At 37.5% G+C, this 21,018-nt stretch overlaps 1 protein-coding gene across 1 annotated transcript in view; it reads left to right on the top strand.

The window, feature by feature from the left end:
- The window catches only part of LOC126199048 (fructose-1,6-bisphosphatase 1), an 86,862-nt gene extending 71,284 nt beyond the window's left edge, over window positions 1–15,578 (top strand). Inside the window, exons 5-7 of the mRNA XM_049935757.1 lie at window positions 2,777–2,914; window positions 12,595–12,711; window positions 14,991–15,578. Coding sequence (XP_049791714.1) covers window positions 2,777–2,914; window positions 12,595–12,711; window positions 14,991–15,179 — 444 coding nt within the window. The 3' untranslated portion in view covers window positions 15,180–15,578. The remainder of the gene's footprint in view (window positions 1–2,776; window positions 2,915–12,594; window positions 12,712–14,990) is intronic.
- Window positions 15,579–21,018: the final 5,440 nt, after the last annotated feature.

The raw sequence follows: 21,018 nt of genomic DNA on the forward strand, positions 1-21,018 counted from the left end.
CAATTCATGAAGGACACTCCTATACTGTAACACCACCTCCTTCATTCTTCACCACTGTTAGCAATACACATGATGTCATGTAACATTCTCCATGCATTCACAAAAACCAAACTCTTCCATCAGATTTCCTCCAACTCACTTGTTTCCAGTCTTCCAGTGTCCAGTGGCATTGTTCTGCTCTTTATGCCACTTCAAGTGGTGCTTAACATAGTCCACAGAAATGTGTGGTTTATGAGGAGCCACTTGGCCATTGTACCCCATTCTTTTTTCCTCTCTCTGTACAATAATTGTCCTAGATGGATGGCTGCTAGCAGTTTCATGCAGTTGTGTACAAACACCTCCCACAATGTCTGACAGCCTCTTGTCTTGGTTTTGCTGTGATTATGATGGACATGTTACTCGGGTGACATTCAGTGACTCTGACAAACTGTGCCACAAAGTTCAGTACCACACATTAGTTAGAAGTGACATGGCAGTGGGCCATGAATTTCATTTTGTATATTTCCCAGCAAATCTTCACAGTTGGCAGCTTCATCAGTGAGACCTCCATCATGACTACCACTCCTGCTCACACAGAGATTCAGCGTAATCCTAGAAAGGTTACATACATAGCAGAGAAACTACAGTGGACTATAACAGGGTCACTTTCTGTGATTTCGTAAGATAAACAATTATGTTTCTGTAATTTCTGAGGCTTTCCATATATTGTGCTAGGATTAAAGAGAATCTACATTAGTATTTCTGAACAGTGCAACACAAAAATGACTATATAAGACTGAAGTGAACATTGTTTTAAACATCTGGTGCTTGACAATACATAAATGATTAAGATTACAGAATTGTACATGATTACTAACTCTGATTTCTTGCTAAGGTGCAAAAATACCCACATTATGGAGTCAGAGGCTCTCAATGTTACATACTTTCACATTGAATTGGAGGAGGCCTTAGTATGTTAGTGAATAAAGTCCACATGATTTGTATGTGACTCCACAAAGAGTGAGCTATGGTTGCTGAAGGGCTATGACAAGTAAATTAGTGTTCTGTTGCATTGAAGATATTTCAACTAGTGAAATGTCATGTAGACAAGCAGGCCAGGGGTGTCCACTGTTCTTTTGTTATGGCTGGCACTATTTTGATATATGTCTCTAAATACTGGCATGCTGATATACAGCATGTACCGTTGCATGGAAAGATAACAGAACTTTGAGTTCTAATTCTTCTAGAAAAGCTTAAGTATTGTGGTATGAGCAGGACAGTGCACAAATGGTTTGCTGCCACAAAAATCTTTGGTCATTTGCCAAATACCATTAAAAGTCTGATAGATAGCCAACCAACATTTAAAAGAAAATTAAAAGAATTTCTGACTGACAAATCCTCACATTCCACGTCATTACGAAATGTTATATTCATAATCTATGGAACAAGTATTAATGTATATGACAAATCCTCACATTCCACATCATTACAAAATGTTGTATCCATAACCTATGGAACAAGTATTAATGTATGTATGTACACCTTCTGTATGAAGTGGTTGCTTTTTAAATTGCCTATTTATATATACTTCAAAGGTAAGGAAGGTAAGATCGCACACTCCACCTACTTTCACCCATTACCATTACATTAGTGTTTCACAGTTGTGTCCAACATACATTGATTCGTCATCCTAGGACAAAGTTGGAAGTGTAGCTCATCTAAAAACACTACATTTTGTGTGTCAACTGTAGTCTGAGAGGTGTTTGTGGTTTGTGGACAGTGATGAGAACAAGGTGGCTCAGTGGCTGTCACACTGGCCTCCAGGTGTAGTGATACTGATAGCACCAAACAGACATTTTGATTTAGGTTTTCCATGTTCTCCCTGATTTGAACCAGGTGAATATTAAGATGCTTATACTAGAAAAATATGGTCACCAGCCTTCAGGATCCCTGCCTTATCTGTTTTGGCTTTGTGTCTTCTGGCTTTGTGAGCGCACTATACCCTACTCTTCCTTCTTTGTTGAAAATGGAAGCCACCAAAATGACATACATGCACCAACACAGGGAAATCTGCAACTGTTCATCCACCATTGAGTCTACACTGTGGATGAATCTTACAGTCTGTTACAGCCATGCACACAGGAGGTGGTCATTTCTTGTAGTGACTTTCTACAAGCCTCTTCAATCCACTTGTTTTACATCATAGCAGGGTGCAGTGAACAACAAAACTGTCATTCTATGAAAAACCAGTTTCCAAGCCTGCTGAACTTGGTAACATGATATCAATGAGGCTTCTTTGCAGTTGCTTTGATGTTTTGATTCTGTGTGATTGTTCATCAGTATCAGATTTGTGTGACACTAGAAAGATAAGTCTTAAAAGAGAGTGGGCTCCTGGGAATCACTAAGTACATGCAGATCAGCTCTGCAACATCAGTCACTTAATTTGTACTCAGTTCAAGACCATTGGGATAATTCTTTATAGGTATTGCAATTTGTATGAACATTGTGTAGTATGATACAATTCTGTGCAAGTTTCATTCAATGAATCAGGAAATTAGCTGTATTTCCTTCTCCTATGTGCATTTACAAATTGTATAACTAATTTCTCTATGAGTCTGAAGCATAATATTCATCATTGCTACTAATAGTTCAGATAGGTTGCATGTTGAATAAACAGCTACCGTATTTCTCAAAAGTTTTCGTGATAAAAGCTATAAATGAATCCACATTTCATAAATAACATTACCATTTTAAAATGTATTTGGGCATTGAAATATAATTTTTATTTACTTTTCAGGCTATAGGAGAGTTCATTTTGACTGATCGTAATATGACAATTCCTAAAAGAGGTAAAATCTACAGTATAAATGAAGGCTATGCTCATAGCTGGGATCCTGCCATTCTTGAATATGTCAATAAGAAAAAGGATCCAAAGGTAAGTGTCCCAAATAGTAATGCCCATTCTTATTCTTTATATGATATGCGGAAGTTTTGCTGTTGTCATTATTAATTCTTTTTAAGATTCAACAGCTCACTTTGTACTTGTTTATCTCACAATTCAGTCTGTTCATATTGCTCTCAACTTTAACCATTTGAGTCAAATTTCCACAATCATTAAGACTCTGATGGCACCTTTTATGGTAGTGAGGCATCACCAAAGGTAAAAGCTTGGTGCATGGAACTCACTATCTTTTAACAGACAAGACTAGTGCAGAAAGCATATGATAAAGACTGGAAGTACGCAGTGTTCAAGTAGTTTGAGTGCCATATTGAAATTCCATCCTACCTTTCCGTCTAAACAAAACATGCTGCTGAATAGTGTTTTTAATTAAGGAAAACATATTTTACATATCATATTAAGACAAGAAGACTATGAGAAAAAGATCTTAATCTGACATTGTTGGTATATTATGATGCCACATGAGGAAAGGGATAATTATATAAACTATGTAATGAAACATTGTCTGTTTTGTCACATGAGCATATATTTTCAGTACTGATTGTGAGTGACATGCACTACTTGACAAGAAAGTCACAGACAAAGGGTAACTTGAGCTGGCCAGGCAATGGCCCTTAAACAAACAGTTTTTACATATATTATTGTAATTACTACATTTCCAGATTTATAATGAAGACTAAATATTCACAAAGCTCCTGCATAAATGACAGAAACATCTGAAATAATACTTTTTGTTGGACATTTATTTGCTCCATGAAAAAAATTAGAGTAAGGGCTTGGAGACACATGAAAGCTTTTTCCCCTCAGACAGTTTGGTACTCTCAGATGATACTCACAGAATTGTTTACACTAGGGGCAAAGTTTTGCAGATAGTTACTGTCTGATAGTTCCTAGCTAGTACTTTCTGCAAATATCTGAGAGTCTCATGAAGGCAGATGTAGAAAGAGTTTACACACAGTGTACTGTGTATTGTGTTTTATTCATCTCATGACATTCATTTGCAATCCATTTGGTTTGTATACAGGAGACATGTCAAAAATTTATAATACAGTTACAAAGATTTTTACATTAATAAATAATAGCACTACAATAAATAATAACACTATAAGGATATTTCTTGGAATGTGTAACACTTTATATCCAGCTCTAATTTCCAGTTTGTCCTTATTAGATATTGACTCTAATTAGTCCTCTGTGAGATTATAAAGTTGACCTTTTAATCAAATACACAATACACAATATTGCTAGGAACACACATTTTTAGAGACTATTTATTCAGCAATGTTACATAATGAAGATCAAAGAGAAAACATAAACTACCATACATATAACACATCAAAGAGCAAAATATGATTGTTCCCAACACCCCCACAAGTTCTCGAGATGTCAATTTGTGAACTCTGAAAGTCCCACAGCTTGACAGCACCACTGATGTTTACCTTTAGGCAGTGCCTTTGTCAAGAAAATCAGCTTGCTGCTTGTCGGTACTTACAGGTTTCACACTGAATTTTCCTGTTTTAATTAAATCACGAATATAGTGGTGCCTCACGTCAATGTGTTTTGTTCGAGCATGATGCACACCATTGTGACTCAGTACAATGGTACCTCTATTATCACAGCATACACTTACTGGTTTTTACTATGCGTAACACACAATTCACGAAGCAATCCTTGAAGGTATACCGCTTCTTGCGCTGCTGCTGATAGAGCCATATACTCAGCTTCTGTAGTTGATGGAGCGACAGTTTGTTGTCGTTTTGAAGTCCAGGAAACTGCTGTTCCAGCTAACTTGAAGATATTGCCGGTCGTTGATAGCTGCTGATGGAGGTCTGATGCATAATCCATGTCACAGAAACCTTCAATTTCAGTTGTTCCACTTTTTCGGTAAATTAGTCCTACATTGACTGTGCCTTTAATGTATCGCATAATTTGTTTGACCACTTCCCAGTGGATTTTCCGATAATTAGAATTGAATCTGCTTAGAACCCCCACAGCATATGCAATGTCCGGTCTTGTACTTTGAGCTAAATACAATAGTGATCCTATGGCTTGCTGATAAGGAATGTGATGGAACACAAGGTTTTCCTCATCTGTAAATTTATTTTCACATTTTTGCAGCTTTGAACAAGGTTCAAATGGATATGCAACCGGATTACAATGTTCCATACCAAATTTCTTGAGTATGTTTGCTGCATATTTGCTTTGATCAAAACTAACCGTCCCTTGTTTCCTGTTTCGTTTTATTCTCATGCCAAGACACCAACTAAGTTCACCAAGATCTCTCATATTAAACTGATTCATTAATCCTTTCTTCAATTCTTTCTTCCACTTATTATTTCTACTAGAGAAAATGATCAAGTCGTCTACATAAACAGCTATAATGAGTGTATTTTGTTTCTCAATTCTTAAGTAAATGCAAGAATCAAATTCTGACTTCTTTAGGTTCATTTTATGTAATGTCACATCTAATTTCATATTCCAAATGCGTGACACCTGTTTCAGACCATAAATTGCCTTCTTCAGCTTGCAAACCTCCATTTCCTCCCCCTTCTTCACGTAGCCTTCAGGTTGACGAATGTAAACTTCTTAATCGAGATCACCATATAGGAAGGCAGTTTGAACATCCATATGTTCAACGTCAAGGTCAAATTCAGCTGATAAAGCTAACTGGTTGTCTCTTATAAAATCCTATCAGTTTTGCCCATTAAACAGGCTATCCACATAACTGAAGAACTAAGCAGGGTCTAGCAATGTGGTTTCTGCAGAAATAGGTCAAAATTAGATCATTTAATTAGTCTAAGACAGATAACTGGGAAGGTGTGGGAATTCAATGTAGATGTTTACATGTTATTCCTAAATTTTAAGAAGGTGTAGGCCAGCATACACTGACACAATCTTAAATACAATAAGGAAATTTGAAATACCCACAAAGTTAATCACATTACTTAAAACGTGTGTGAACAAAACTTTATCACCTATAAGGGTGCCTGTAGGAGAACTGAAAATGTTAATGTGAACAATGGACTGGGACAAGGGATGCCATTTCATCTATTTCATTTAACCTCATCTCAGAGATCAATAGAGAATTTACTGAAACTAATTCACAATGGATCCAACTGCAGGGGGTGAATGTTGCTAGACTTACCTATGCAGACAATGCAGCATTAATCAGACTGATGCAAAATTATTACAAAATCACCTAGAAAACAGCATTGCAAGTTTATGAAGAAAAGAAGGCACATCAAGTGTTGCCTGTCTGCAACTTGATGCGTTTTCTTTAAAGTAAGTAGCAATCTGTCTTTTCCCACATTGTTGATATTTAAAATAAAATTTTTTGGACCTGTATGTGATGAAAATAACATGGACTACAGGATAAAAAAAAAGTTAAGAATTATGAGAAAAATATCGTAACATTACCAAAGTGCGAATGAAGAGAAGCCTGAATTGTGCAGACCGTATAACAAGACTGACAGAGAGACTACGTATAATAACACTCTGGAGAACAATATGTGGAACAAGGGGAAGAGAGAGAGACTCAGAATTAGGTGGCAAGAGAACATTCAGGAGGACACAGCCAGGATGAACATCAATACCAAATGGACAAACAGTACACTCAACAGAAAGAAATGGAAGTGGCTCACAGACCAGGCAAGCATATGGTTGATAAGGTCGTTGGCATATATAAAGTAAATGAGGTGCAGGAGGAAAGTAACGAGACTGACAACACTGAGAGCAATCTGGGCAACACTGCGTCATACTACTTGTGCAGACCAGTGTGTTCATCCTTTCCATATGTTTAGTCTGTGTCTCAGCTCTGCACAGCAATCACGATTCCTGAGAGTGCCACCAATGAAGTTGTGTTTTCATTGTGCATTATGGAAATGGAACAGCGGAATTTAGAGCATGTTACCCATCAAGTTTTGTGTTAAACTTGGGGAATCTGCGACTGTGACCTTTGAGAAGTTGAAAGAGGCCTATGGGGAACATTCCTTATCAATAGAACATATTTTTTGCTGGCACAAAACCTTTTTGGAAGGCCAAGAACACACTGAACGTGAACCTTGCTCAGGGAGACCAACTATAAAAACTGACAAAAACATCAAATGAGTGCACGCTTTTGTGAGACTGTTCCTCCAGGACAAACTGTTTTACAAAGATGCCCGTGAAAGGCTCAGCCAAAGGGTGAATTGAATGAGACTGGACATTACAGACAAGCGGATGCTGCATCATGACAACACCCCGTGTCACACGGCCACTTCCACCTCAAAAGGCATTCCTCTTGTTTCACAGCCACCCTACTCATCTGATCTGAGTCCTTGTAACCTTTTTCTCTTCCCAAAATTGAAAAATGTCTTACAAGGATGTCATTTTGGGACTCTGAGAAACATTCAAAAGAATGTGACCATGATGTTGAAGGCCTTACCAGTTGAAGCATTTCAGTGCCGCTAACAAGACTGGGAACAGTGCCTCTGCAAGTGTGTAGCTGCTGAAGGGAACTAGTGTGAAGGGGGCAATATTGTTAATTGAAAAAATAAATAAATAAATAAAAACTTTGGTAGGTAAAAAATCAGTCTCATTACTTCTCTCATGCATCTCGTATTACAATATACAAAAGTATACTGGTGTGCAAAACTTAAGGACAAAAATAAGTTTTTCCTGATGTGTCACTGCCAAGCAACATAACTTGATGAAACTTGGGCCACACAAAGAAAGATCTGCTATAGCATAGTACAGGAAGTAACTGAAATAAATGTATAGTAAGATGAACAGAAATGATTCTTTTGTTCAAAGAGAGTAATTACACTGAAGTCATTGTGATTCAGGATGGCCCTCTGAACATTAAAGAATTGTGAATTGTGATTTATTAGTCTCATAACATACATAATCTAAATCATTTGATTCAGGTACAGGAGACACGTCATAATTTCGGTAAAGTTTTACCATATACATACAACACCTGATTTTAACAAATGGTACCATAACAATAATACAGTATGAAAATACACATACAATAAAAACTAACAATTAATAACAACAACTGATTTCAACAAATGGTATCATAATAATAATACAATTTTGTTACACATACAATAAAAGACTAAGAATTAATTACCCCTTGCTCAAATTATCATGTCATCCTCTATGAATTCTTCTACTGAATAGTAGCATTTCTCCCACAGAATCTACTGTAGCCTTATGTTTAGACTCTCTGGCTTCATATTAAATATATTTTTGCCCATTAGCTTGTTATATATTGTCATCCCCATGTACTGTGGAGTTCGTGCATATAATTTCAAATGGTGTGTGGGTAACATAAAATTATTTTTATTTCTTGTGTTGTATGTGTGGTTAAAATGATTTTCCTCAAATAATTTTTGTCTGCTGTGTACAAAGATTATAATTTCATAAATGTATATGGAGGGAACTGTTAGGATTTGCAGGTTCCGAAATAGTGGGCGACAAGATTCTGTTTGTTGTGCACTACACATGTACCTTATAATTTTCTTTTGCAGTTTCAGTATTCGAGATACACTACTTGAATTTCCCCAGAAAATTATATCATACCTAATGACAGATTCAGAATAAATATGATATGCTATTTTTTGTGTACTCATGTCAGTAGAGTTTGCTAGTATTTGCATTGCAAATGCAAAGCTGCTTAGTTTATTTGATAGGAACTCAATATGTGTACTCCAGTTTAAGTTGTTGTCCTCATTTAGTCCTAGGAATTTGACTGTGTTAACTTCTTCCATAAGATGATTGTGATGATGTATTTTAAGATCCACACATTTCAAATGTTTGGTTTTGAAATGTACTATATTGGTTTTTGCAGTGTTCAGTTTCAAGCCATTTAACAAGAAAGTGAGACATGGTTATTAATGGGGTGTGTGATCACCATGGACATCAATGCATGATCTGTACCATGCTTCCATACTCACCATAAGATTGATAAGGAGTTGCTGTGCCATGGTGTTCTGTCCCTCCACCAGTGCAGTTAACAACTGCTGGTTGGCCATTGGTGCATGTGAACAGGCTTCAGTACACCTCCAGAATGTATCCTACATGTGCTCAATGGGATGTAAGTCAGAGGAATGGCAGGCCAGTCCATTCACCAAATATTCTTTCATTTCTAGAGCTCTTCCACCTGTGCTGTTCAATGTGATCACACATTGTCATCCATGTCAAGGCTGAATGCACCCCTGAAAAATTGCACAGGGAGAATGAGTGCAGAATGACAACAATGTTGTCCAGTGAGCCATGCTCAAACATCTGGAGGTCAGAATGTTCATGCAACATTATGCCTCCGCACACCGTAACACCTGGAGCACCAAAATGATCCTGTTCAACAATGTTCCTGGGTGCATTACATGTTACCACCTCTTGCCATATGAGAGTATGTCCACTATTGTCAAACATGATCATTTTGGTGGTTACAGCATGGGGAAACACAATGTTGCACGTGTATACTGATCTACAAATCTTTGAAAGGATATACTCACTGGTCAACTTAACTGTGACACTGTACTCCTTCCCTATGTGCATTTTTTTAGGGATGTATTTGGCCCCAACTTGATATGGTGAGAGCTGGGAACAGATAATGCTTGTAGGGACATTGTTAAACAGGATCATTTTGATGCTCCAGGTGTCATGGTGTGGGAAGGCATAATGTTGCATATGGCCACATCAAACAGCACAGGTTGAGGAACCCTTGGAATAAGAGGACATTCAGTGAATGGACTGGTCTCCCTGCTCCAAATTTATATCCCTTTGAGCATGTGTGATATGCATCGTGGAGACGTATGCACCAATGACCACCCAGCAAATGTCAACCATGCTGGTGGAGCAATGGAACATCCTACCTCAAGAACTTCTTACCAAGATGTGGCGGCAATGGGAGTACTTTGCAGATCATGTATTGCCATTTTTGGCTATCAAACACCCTAATGAGAACCATGTCCTCTCTCTTCCATGGTGACTTCAATGTATTTATTATCTTTGAATAAAAGTGTCATTTCTGTTTGTCTCATTGCATATATCTTTCAGTTACCTTCTGTACTCTACTGTAGCAGTTCTTTCCATGTATGGTCCAAGTTCCACTGAGCTATCTATGTTATTTGGCAGTGACACATCACCTGAAAGTTACTTTCTTGCTTAAGTACTGCATACGAGCATTCAATGAGTCAGCTATTAATATTAGAGCATTATATTTATTAAGTTTCATTGAAGTTATATAGTGTGCAAGCAGCTAACAACTTGTATATGAGATGCTTAAGACACTTATAAGAATATCCTGTTTAAGTTAAAAATGAAAATAATCAGTTATTGATAATATAATGTCAATGGAGAGATAATAAAAAGAAAGAAATCTTCTCACCAAGCAGCAGCAGCAGGGGAACACTCACACAAAAGGATTTAACTTTCACAGGCTTTTGGAGCCAGTGTCTTCTTCTTCTGGCAGAAGAGTTGAAGGAGAAGGAAGAGGGATGAAGCAAAAGGATTGGAAAGGTTTTGGAAAAGGGGTACAGTTTATAAAAGTCATCCAGAACCCACGGTCAGGGGAGACTTACCTGATGGGATGAGAAGGACAGACTGATTGTTGGGGACTGCACCAGATGAGATTTGAAAACATGAGAGCTTAAAGGTGGGAGACAGGGTAATATGCAAGACAGAGATTACTACAAAAACATCGTGCACAGGTTAATAATAGTGGAAAGCTAAGTGGATTGCATGTAACAGAGATGGTAGGGGGATGGCAAAAAATAGACAAGTCAGAAAGTCTTCTACATCTTTCATTTTCTGACTTGTCTATTTTTCACCATTCCCCCTCCCACCTCTGTTACATACAATCCACTTAGCTTTTCACTCTTAATAACTCATGCACAATGTTTTAGTAGTAATCTCTGTCTTGCATATTACCCTGTCTTCTACCTTTAAGCCCTCATGTTTTCAAATCTCATCCTGTGCAGTCCCCACCAATCAGTCTTTCCTTCTCATCCTGTCTGGTAAGTCTCCCCTGACCGTGGGGTTCTGGGTGGCTTTTCTGGACTGTAACCCTTTCCCTAAACTTCTCCAGTCCTTTTCCTTCACCCCTCTTCCTTCCCCTTCAACTCTTCTGCCAGAAGAAGGAGCCATTGTTTCCGAAAGCTTGTGAAAGTTAAATCTTTGTGTGTGTGTGTGTGTTTATTTTTTTTTATTCCCCCCCCCCCCCCCCTCTGCCACCGCTTGGTGAGTAGATTTTTTTTTCGTCTGTCCATGTGGATTATATTGTTTAAGTCAAGAAAGCTTCTTAAATAGTTTATGCCATACAACAACCCTTGCTTCAAACATCATGGATTTCTATAAAGAAAAGTATTTCATACCACTCACTGTGTTGGACCTTGCTAAACAATTGTACTCACTAGTGAATATTGTATTGCTGAGTTCATTTAATCTTAGGCTTAACTTTATTGTTTGTAAAACACCATATTATTAGAGAAGCAGAGTTAATGAACACATAATTATCTTTACCATGGAACTAGAAAAACAACAATCAATTAATTTTTTTTAGATTTGATGATAAAGAATGACAATGGTGCCCACAAATTCAGAAAACTTTGGGAACCAGTCTGCATTGACAGCATAATCTACGACACTTCTGCCACACAGAAATTCAGAGGAAAGCAGTTTTTCACTGCATGACCAACAGAATGAAATTACTGAAGAGTTATGTGTACCAAAACATACAGCAACAAATAAGGGCTACAATGCTGATATGATAAACGAAGTGTATACTACAAAATTAAACAGGAATAGGAGTGATGTAGATAAAGTAATAACACTAACAAGAGAAGCAGAACCAGAAACAATGAAATACGTTGCTTTTCCTTGCTATGGTGCCATATCAGACAGAATAGCCAATAATTTTTGTAAAACTAATGTATGTGTCAGATTCTGCACAAACAATAAAGTAGGGACAACAGTCAGACACAACACCCAAAAAACAAAACTGTTTACACAATCAAGGATTTACAAAATCAAATGTGGTGACTGTGAAAATTTCTGTGTTGGGAAAACAGGTAGATGCCACTTCATCCAATTTAGAGAGCACACACATGTAAGCAAGAACTGTAAATCTATGAAACTACAATCATAACACCAGCAGCATTGAGGAATCTTTAAAGGTACTACGTAGGGCAGAGAAAGGCAGATTAATGGACACTCTACAGGAAAATGAAATTTATAGCACCTTCCAAGAAAAAGCACAATACATACTCAATGATAAACGGACCTCAGAAATAAAAATTTTCTTGATTTCTTTAGACATTTACCCCATCATACTGTAAGTGCACACTCTTAGTGTCAACTTCTCATGATATATACAAATCATTGCAGTACATAAAATGGAATATTGACTAATGTCACTGACTAATTGCTCTTTCATATATATCTTACATTGTTATCTCTGCCTAACATAAACCTGTATGTCAAAATCTTGTAAGTATATGAATGTCAACAAACTGCTAAATTGCTTGTACTTTACATTGTTGTCATTACATTGTATTATGTTTTGTAGGTGCTTGAAAATAGCTTAATGCCAAAATTACAATTGTAAAATAAAACACTAAGAGCTGAAAGCAAGATGACATCATTTAAAAACTAATTATCTTGTTTTTCAGCATGGAAAACCATATGGTGCACGTTATGTAGGATCTATGGTAGCAGATATTCACCGAACACTGAAGTATGGTGGTATTTTTATGTACCCAGCGACAAAGGATGCACCAAGTGGAAAGGTAACTATTAGATTTAACACTATTCATTAAATAATCTCATAAATTTAGTATTTTATTCATCTTCAGCAACTGTACTTGTATTCATTGAAAGAATCAGCAACCAGCTGCACAAAAGAAATTGTATTTCTGTAACCAGTTTCAGGTACTTAGTGCCCTTCTTCAGAAGGTTATAACTATCCTATTATTTGTGACTATTAAAAATAAGATGCATGCAGCATACTGCTGTGGTCCTTAAAAAACACAAGGACAATATGTAATAGAATAATGAATTCATTAATACAAAAAGGGCTCATATGTGGTTCGTAGAGCTTATACAAAAATGGTATAAGGAAGTCAAACAAGTGCAGACATCATGCTATAACTGGAGCTAACAAGTTGAAGGGGAGTAGTTAATCGAAGCTAAGTCCATGAGGCTGGTGGGCTGTGCAGATATGCTGGAGAGCAATTTCTCATCTCCAAAGTTCAGGGAAATTAGTACTGGGTGAGAGGACCCAAGTGGTTTGTGTGATGTAGCCAAACAATATGGTCCCTTGAATTATTGTGTAGAGCATGCTGAAAACCTGGGTACTGAAAACCATTCCAGACAGACAGTTCTTTTGGGTCTGCTCACAGAGTCAGTGAGTTTAATGGTGATCATTCATTTATAAGTAATTATGCAGTGAACACATGGTCACAATTTAGGCTTGGGCACTTATTTAATTGTACTTCAGTTCATGTTTTGCACTTTTGATCATTGTACCTAAGGAAGACGAATTGTTTTTGCATGCTTAGGAGTGTCTTGCTTTAATTGTAAGATGCTTCAGATGTCAATGTCTTCTGTTTTAAAAAGAAGGGTTTTAGAATCAAGCTTGTCTAATACTTTTGATAAATACTAAAATATCACTTTTGTTAACTGTTTACTTTTCTCTAGATTTAATTTATGGTTGAGGCATTCCATAATGACTGGGTTGTGTATGTAGATGGTAGTATAATTAATGGAAAAAAAATTAGTACTGTGCTACAAGAATCTCTGTTGTAACCGCTCTTGCTGAGTGTGAAAATCTCCATATTCATTGTTGGTCACTATTACTATTTCATGATTGGGGAATTTACATGAAACTCTTTCTGTAGCAGGTAGTCACTTTGATACTTTATGCAAGTGGCCAATGGAAATAACTGATTACAATCTTTGGCCGACATTTCACTTTATCTTCATGCAAAGTATTTCACATAATGAATCAGTTTTCATCTTGCTACTAATAGCTACAATGTATGAGCAATTAATAAATCCTCAGCTTTTCACACCAAAGATTTGTGGGTATTATTATCATCATTAAGAGGCAGTGCTTTTGGGACCTTACCACAATATCCTTGTATTGCCATGATACCAGGTTTACATTGTCCTTCAGTGGTGTAGAACAACATTCTCTTCCGTAATTAATACAAGCAAACAGCTGTCTGCATGTGGACTACTAACTATGGAAGCAGTTATATAATAATTTTCTGAGAGCTCTACATTGCCTTTTGGATGGACATTACCATTAACCAACTGTCTGTTCTGGTGAATGGCTGTGCAGAAACAGAAACAAAGGGCCACTGTAATTACCCCACTGGAGAGTAATTTGTTCAGCACATCACAGCAAAGGAGTTCAGTGATTATTTCACAAAAAATGCTGTCTGGACCTCTCCCTTCTCTATCATCCCTAGCCCTTTTTGATGGCTACTTCTACCTGGTTACCTGTGCATTCTCACAATATTTTACACTCCCGCCAATTCCCCCTCCATTTTTATTCTGCAGATGCCCTTATTCAGGACGTATTTATCCCTGCCTGCATGATGTGCCATGTCAGTTAGCACTACAAATGACTGAAATTAACCTTTCTTAAAACTAGTCGCAGATACATTTAGCTGGCAAATACTTAGTGTTACACTTTGTGTTTATGAGACAAGCTGCTTTTGTTTCACTCATAAAAAAAAGTAAAATAGTCCTGCTGTGATTTCCTTTCACTGTGTGAAATAAATGATATTGTTAGCTTTTAATAACGGCATTGCAATTTTTTTTTTTTTTTTTTTGGGGGGGGGGGGGGGGGACTGGGGTACTCATTCATTAGTATTTTCAGTTGTAGTCATACATCTTACATCAGAAATCCATACTCAGTTGTTTAAAATATCAATTTTAAATGTGAAGGTTGCTTCATAAACAAAATATGTCTTGACACCACATTTTATGTGCAGTAAGCTTACAAAGACAGTAATTTTGTACAGAACCAATGTTAATGCCAGTTGTTCTTGCATTGTAGTTGCGGCTTTTGTACGAGTGCAACCCCATGGCTCATGTGATGATCACTGCTGGTGGCCTTGCATCCAATGGCGAGAAATCAATTCTGGACATCATCCCTACAAAGATTCACGAACGTAGCCCCATTTTCATGGGGTCTCGTGAAGATGTTGAGGAACTGCTTGAAATAATTAAAAAGCACAAGTCATAGAAGTCTCTGAAGCTTTATTTACAGTGCCTGAATCTCATGGGTACAAAATTAAATTTGTGTAAAATCATATTTGACAATCAAAGAACATATATTATTTTGTAATATGTCATGAAAAATGATAATAAATAATAAATCAGAACATGTAACTATATTTGGTAATCCACCATTCATAATGAAGTAATCTTGATTGTGTCTCTACGTTCATAATGGGTTAACTGGAAAAACACTCACAGATTATATGGATTCAGATGTGAAATCGGTGTCTCTAGCATTGAATACTATTTTAGAAATTTCTTGTTATGCAGTCAAAAGACAAAAACTATGTTGTAATAATGAATATGTGGCATAAGACAATGTGACTACATCAAAATACAATAAATATTTTTAATTTTCAGTGTATTATTGAGTCATTCATTGTGTTCCATGAATAGATTCACCAAAACAAAGGTTAAAATAAAACCTGGGGAAAAGTGGCTGACTGCTCACTTAAAAAATGGGATGAACCTGGCACCCTTACCACGCATTAAAATCTCCCTCTCCCCAACAATTTATGGAGCGGATCCAAATTTTCACAAAATCTTAAAATGTGTGCATTAACCCCTTCTCATATACTAAAATAAAGTGCAAATCAGCTGGTAAAAGAGACTATCTTTTTATCTTATTAATACACACTACAATCATTTAGAAATTGCTGCACTGGTACTGTACCGAAATACGTTGATTTCAGGGACTGCACTTTCATGGATCATACCAATGAAGCAGGAAATCTGTATCATTGGACTGTGCGCTACTTTTATAGATAGGTGAGAAGGACTTTATCTCAGCTGAGTGGGACATAACAGCTGACCCGATAATTTCAGCAGATGCAACTTATTGTCTCTCATCTCCCATTACTCTTCTTCCTACTAATGCATGACTGTGCTAAAGCAGAAATGTGATATCATGCACAACAGTGTCATATAGAGCCATACTATTCACCAATCTTGGTTACTTAATTCCTATGTGCCCTAGCACCCAGTGTCCCCATTCCCAGCCTCTGTAAACAGAGAAGGGAGTTCACATTATTATTTGTATCTACACTACTGGCCATTAAAATTGGTACACCACAAAGATGATGTGCTACAGATGTGAAATTTGACCAACAGGAAGAAGACACTGTGATATGCAAAGGATTAGCTTTTCAGAACATTCACACAAGGTTGACGCCAGAGGCAACACCTACAACGTGCTGACATGAGGAAAGTTTCCAACCGATTTCTCATACACAAACAGCAGTTGACCAGTGTTGCCTGGTGAAACGTTGTTGTGATGCCTCGTGTAAAGAGGAGAAATGCGTACCATTATGTTTCTGACTTAGATAAAGGTCAGATTGTAGCCTATCATGATTGTAGTTTATCGTATCGCAACATTGCTGCTCGAATTGGTCGAGATCCAATGACTGTTAGCAGAATATGGAATCAGTGGGTTCAGGAGGGAAATACGGAACGCCTTGCTGGATCCCAATGGCCTCGTATCACTAGCAGTCAAGATAACAGGCATCTTATCTGCATGGCTGTAACAGATCGTGCAGCCACATCTCGATCCCTGAGTCAACAGATGGGGACGTTTGCAAGACAACAACCATCTGCACAAACAGATCGACAATGTTTGCAGCAGCATGGACTATCAGCTCGGAAACCATGGCTGCGGTTACCCTTGATGCTGCATCACAGACAGGAGCGCCTGCAATGGTGTACTCAATGACGAACCTGGGTGTACGAATGGCAAAACATCATTTTTTCGGATGAATCCAGGTTCTGTTTACAGCATCATGATGGTCGCATCCATGTTTGGTGACATCGCGGTGAACGCACATTGGAAGTGTGTATTTGCCATAGCCATAATCACCCGGTGTGATGGTATGGGGTGCCATTGGTTACACGTCTCAGTCACCTCTTGTTCACATTGATGGCACTTTGAACAGTAGATGTTACATTTCAGATGTGTTACGACCCGTGGCTCTACCCTTCATTTGATCCCTGTGAAACCCTACATTTCAGCAGGATAATGCATGACCACATGTTGCGGGGTCCTGTACGGGCCTTTCTGGATACAGAAAATGTTTGACTGCTGCCCTGGCTATCACATTCTCCAGATCTCTCACCAATTGAAAACGTCTGGTCAATTCTGGCCAAGCAACTGGCTCGTCACAATATGCCAGTTACTACTCTTGATGAACTGTGGTATCGTGTTGAAGCTGCATGGGCAGCTGTACCTGTGCACACCATGCAAGCTCTGTTTGACTCAATGCCCAGGTGTATCAAGGCCGTTATTATGGCCAGAGGTGGTTGTTCTGGGTACTGATTTCTCAGGATCTATGCACTCAAATTGCACGAAAATGTAATCACATGTCAGTTCTAGTATAATATATTTATCCAATGAATACCCGTTTATCATCTGCATTTCTTCTTTGTGTAGCAATTTTAATGGCCAGTAGTGTAATTAGGACATGCATTGTAGAACCTGAAGGGGATCTAGATCTACATCCATTCCCTGCAAACCACTGTGCATTGCATGGCAGAGGCCATTTTCCATCGTAACAAATATTAGCGTTTCTTCAAGTCCATTTGCATGTGGAGCACAGGAAGACATACTTTTTAAATCCTCCGTGCATGCTGTTATTAGTCTTATCTTTTTTTCACAGTTCTTAAGAGAATGACATGTAATTCTTGAAACTTCATAAGTAGTCTTTTGTGGGATAGTTGGTGTCTGTCTCCAAGAGCCTGTCACTTTAAGTTTTTCAGCATTTTTGTGACACTTTCCAGTGAGTTTAACAAGCCTGTGACCATATTTCATCTGCATCTGCTGCAAACCACTGTGAAGTGCACGGCAGAGAGTAAGTTCCATTGTACCAGTTATTAGAACTTTTTCCCGTTCCATTGCCGTATGGAGTCTGGCAAGAATGATTCCTTAAATGCTTCTGTGCACACTGTAATTATTCTAATCTTGTCTTCATAATCTATATGACAGTGATACACAACATGTTGTAATATATACCTAGATTTATGACAAAGTGGGTTCTAGAAACTTTCCAATTAGTTTTTCACAGGACAGTTTGTGTCTGTCTTCAGGAGTCTGCCACTTCAGTTCTTTCAGCAATTTTGTGACACTCACCCATGGTTTGAACAAACTTGTGACCATTTGTTCTGTCCTTCTTAGTGACTGTTCAATATCCTCTGTTAGGCCTGTTTGGTACAGGTACCACACTCTTGAGCAATATTCCAGGATGGATCACATGAGTGTTTTGTATGCAGTTTCCTTTGCATTTCACTAGCATTCAATCAATGAACTGCATTCTGCCACTGCTTTACCTATGACCAAGACAGTAAGTTATTAATGAACCAATGTGTGCCCATGTGATCACTCTAACTGCTACATTTGGGTATTCGTATGAGTTGACTGAACCCATTTGTGACTCATTGATGTTGCAGTCAGAGGGTACCAAGGTTTTTTTTTTTTAATTAAGTGCAAAATTTCACAGTTTTGAACATTTAAAGCAAGATCTTATCAAGATATGATATGTATTGCTCACATAGAGATTGTGAGGACAAGATTACAATAATTACAGCACACATGGATGCATTCAAACAGCCATTCTTCCCATGCTCCATACATGAATGGAAAAGGAGGAAACCTTAATAACTCGCACAGATTAGATTAGATTAATACTTGTTCCATAGATCATGAATACGACACTTCGTAATGATGTGGAACGTGTCAGGTTAATAAAAGATGTCTGTACAAGATATTACATTACACAAAATATTGCAAGACACTAATGTTTAAGTTTTTTTCCCTTAATTTATATCTGAAAATTCAGCCAGTGAGTAGAAGGAGTTGTCATCTAGAAATTCTTTTAATTTATTTTTAAATGTTGGTTGGCTATCTGTCAGGCTTTTGATGCTGTTTGGTAGGTGACCAAAGACTTTTGTGGCACCATAATTTACCCCTTTCTGTGCCAAAGTCAGATTTAACCCTGCATAGTGAAGATCATCCTTTCTCCTGGTGTTATAGCTATGCACACTGCTATTACTTTTGAACTGGGTTTGATTATTAACAACAAATTTCATAAGTGAATATATATACTGTGAGGTTACTGTGAGGATCCCTAGATCCTTAAATAGATGTCTGCAGGATGACCGTGGGTGGGCTCCAGCAATTATTCTGATTACACATTTTTGAGCAATGAATACTTTTCTACTCAATGATGAATTACTCCAGAATATGATACCATACGAAAGCAGTGAATGAAAGTAGGCATAGTAAGCTAATTTACTGAGATTCTTATCACCAAAATTTGCAATAACCCTAATAGCATACATAGCTGAACTCAGACGTTTCAGCAGACCATCAATGTGTTGCTTCCAGTTTAACCTCTCATCAATGGACAAACCTAAAAATTTTGAAAATTCTACCTTAGCTACAGACTTCTGTTGTTACTGGAGTTGTGCCATTTACTGTACAGAACTGTATATACTGTGTTTTATCAAAATTTAAAGAGAGTCCGTTTGCTGAGAACCACTTAATAATTTTGTGAAAAACATCATTTACAATTACATCACTTAGTTCTTGGTTTTTGGATGTTATTACTATACTTGTATCATCAGCAAAAAGAACTAACTTTGCATCTTCATCAATGTGGAATGGTAAGTCATTAATGTATATCAAGAACAGTAAAGGACCTAAGACCGAACCCTGTGGGACCCCGTACTTGATAGCCCCCCCAGTTTGAGGAATCAGCTGTTGTTATAACATTACATGAACCACTTATTTCAACTTTCTGCATTCTTCCAGTTAAGTATGAATTAAACCATTTGTGCACTGCCCCCCTCAAACCGTAATGATTTAGCTTATCTAAAAGAATTCCATGATTTACACAATCAAAGGCCTTTGAGAGATCACAAAAAATACCAATGGGTGATGCCCGGTTATTCAGAGCACTTAATATTTGATCAGTGAAAGCGTATATAGCATTTTCTGTTGAAAAGCCTTTCTGAAAACCAAACTGACATTTTGTTAGTACTTTATTTTTACAAATATGGGAGGCTACTCTTGAATACATTACTTTCTCAAAAATTTTTGATAGAGCTGTCAGAAGAGAGATTGGGCGGTAGTTTTTGACATCTGACGTATCCCCCTTTTTATGCAATGGTTTTACAATGGCATATTTCAGTCTATCGGGGAAAACACCCTGCTCCAAAGAGCTATTACATACCTGGCTGAGAATCCTACTTATCTGTGGGGAACAAGCTTTAAGAACCTTGCTGGAAATGCCATCAATTCCGTAAGAGCTTTTACTTTTCAGTGAGTTTATTATTTTACTGATTTCAGAGGGAGAGGTTGGTGGAACTACAGTTGTTTCAAACTGCACAGGTATGGCCTCTTCTATTAGTAGCCTTGCCTCTCCTAGTGAAGATCTAGATCCTATTTTCTCCACATTTAAAAAATGATTATTGAAAATATTTTCAGTTTCTGATTGTTTGTTAGTACACTTGTCATTCAGTTTTATGGCATTAAAGTCTTCCTGTGCTCTTGGTTGCCCTGTTTCCCTTTCAATAATATTCCAAATTGCTTTAATTTTATTATCAGAGTTACTGATCGCACAATGGGACATACCCAGTTCTATTCATTTCATGGTGGTTTGAAGAGTGTAGAGGGAGATGTGGATGTAGACGGCTGTGCATTTGTGCAGTATTTTTCAGTTAGTACTTCGAATATAATAGAGGGAAACATTCCACGTGGGAAAAATATATCTAAAAACAAAGATGATGTGACTTACCGAACGAAAGTGCTGGCAGGT

This window comes from Schistocerca nitens, chromosome 8 (assembly GCF_023898315.1).
Source record: "Schistocerca nitens isolate TAMUIC-IGC-003100 chromosome 8, iqSchNite1.1, whole genome shotgun sequence".
NCBI lineage: Eukaryota > Metazoa > Arthropoda > Insecta > Orthoptera > Acrididae > Schistocerca > Schistocerca nitens.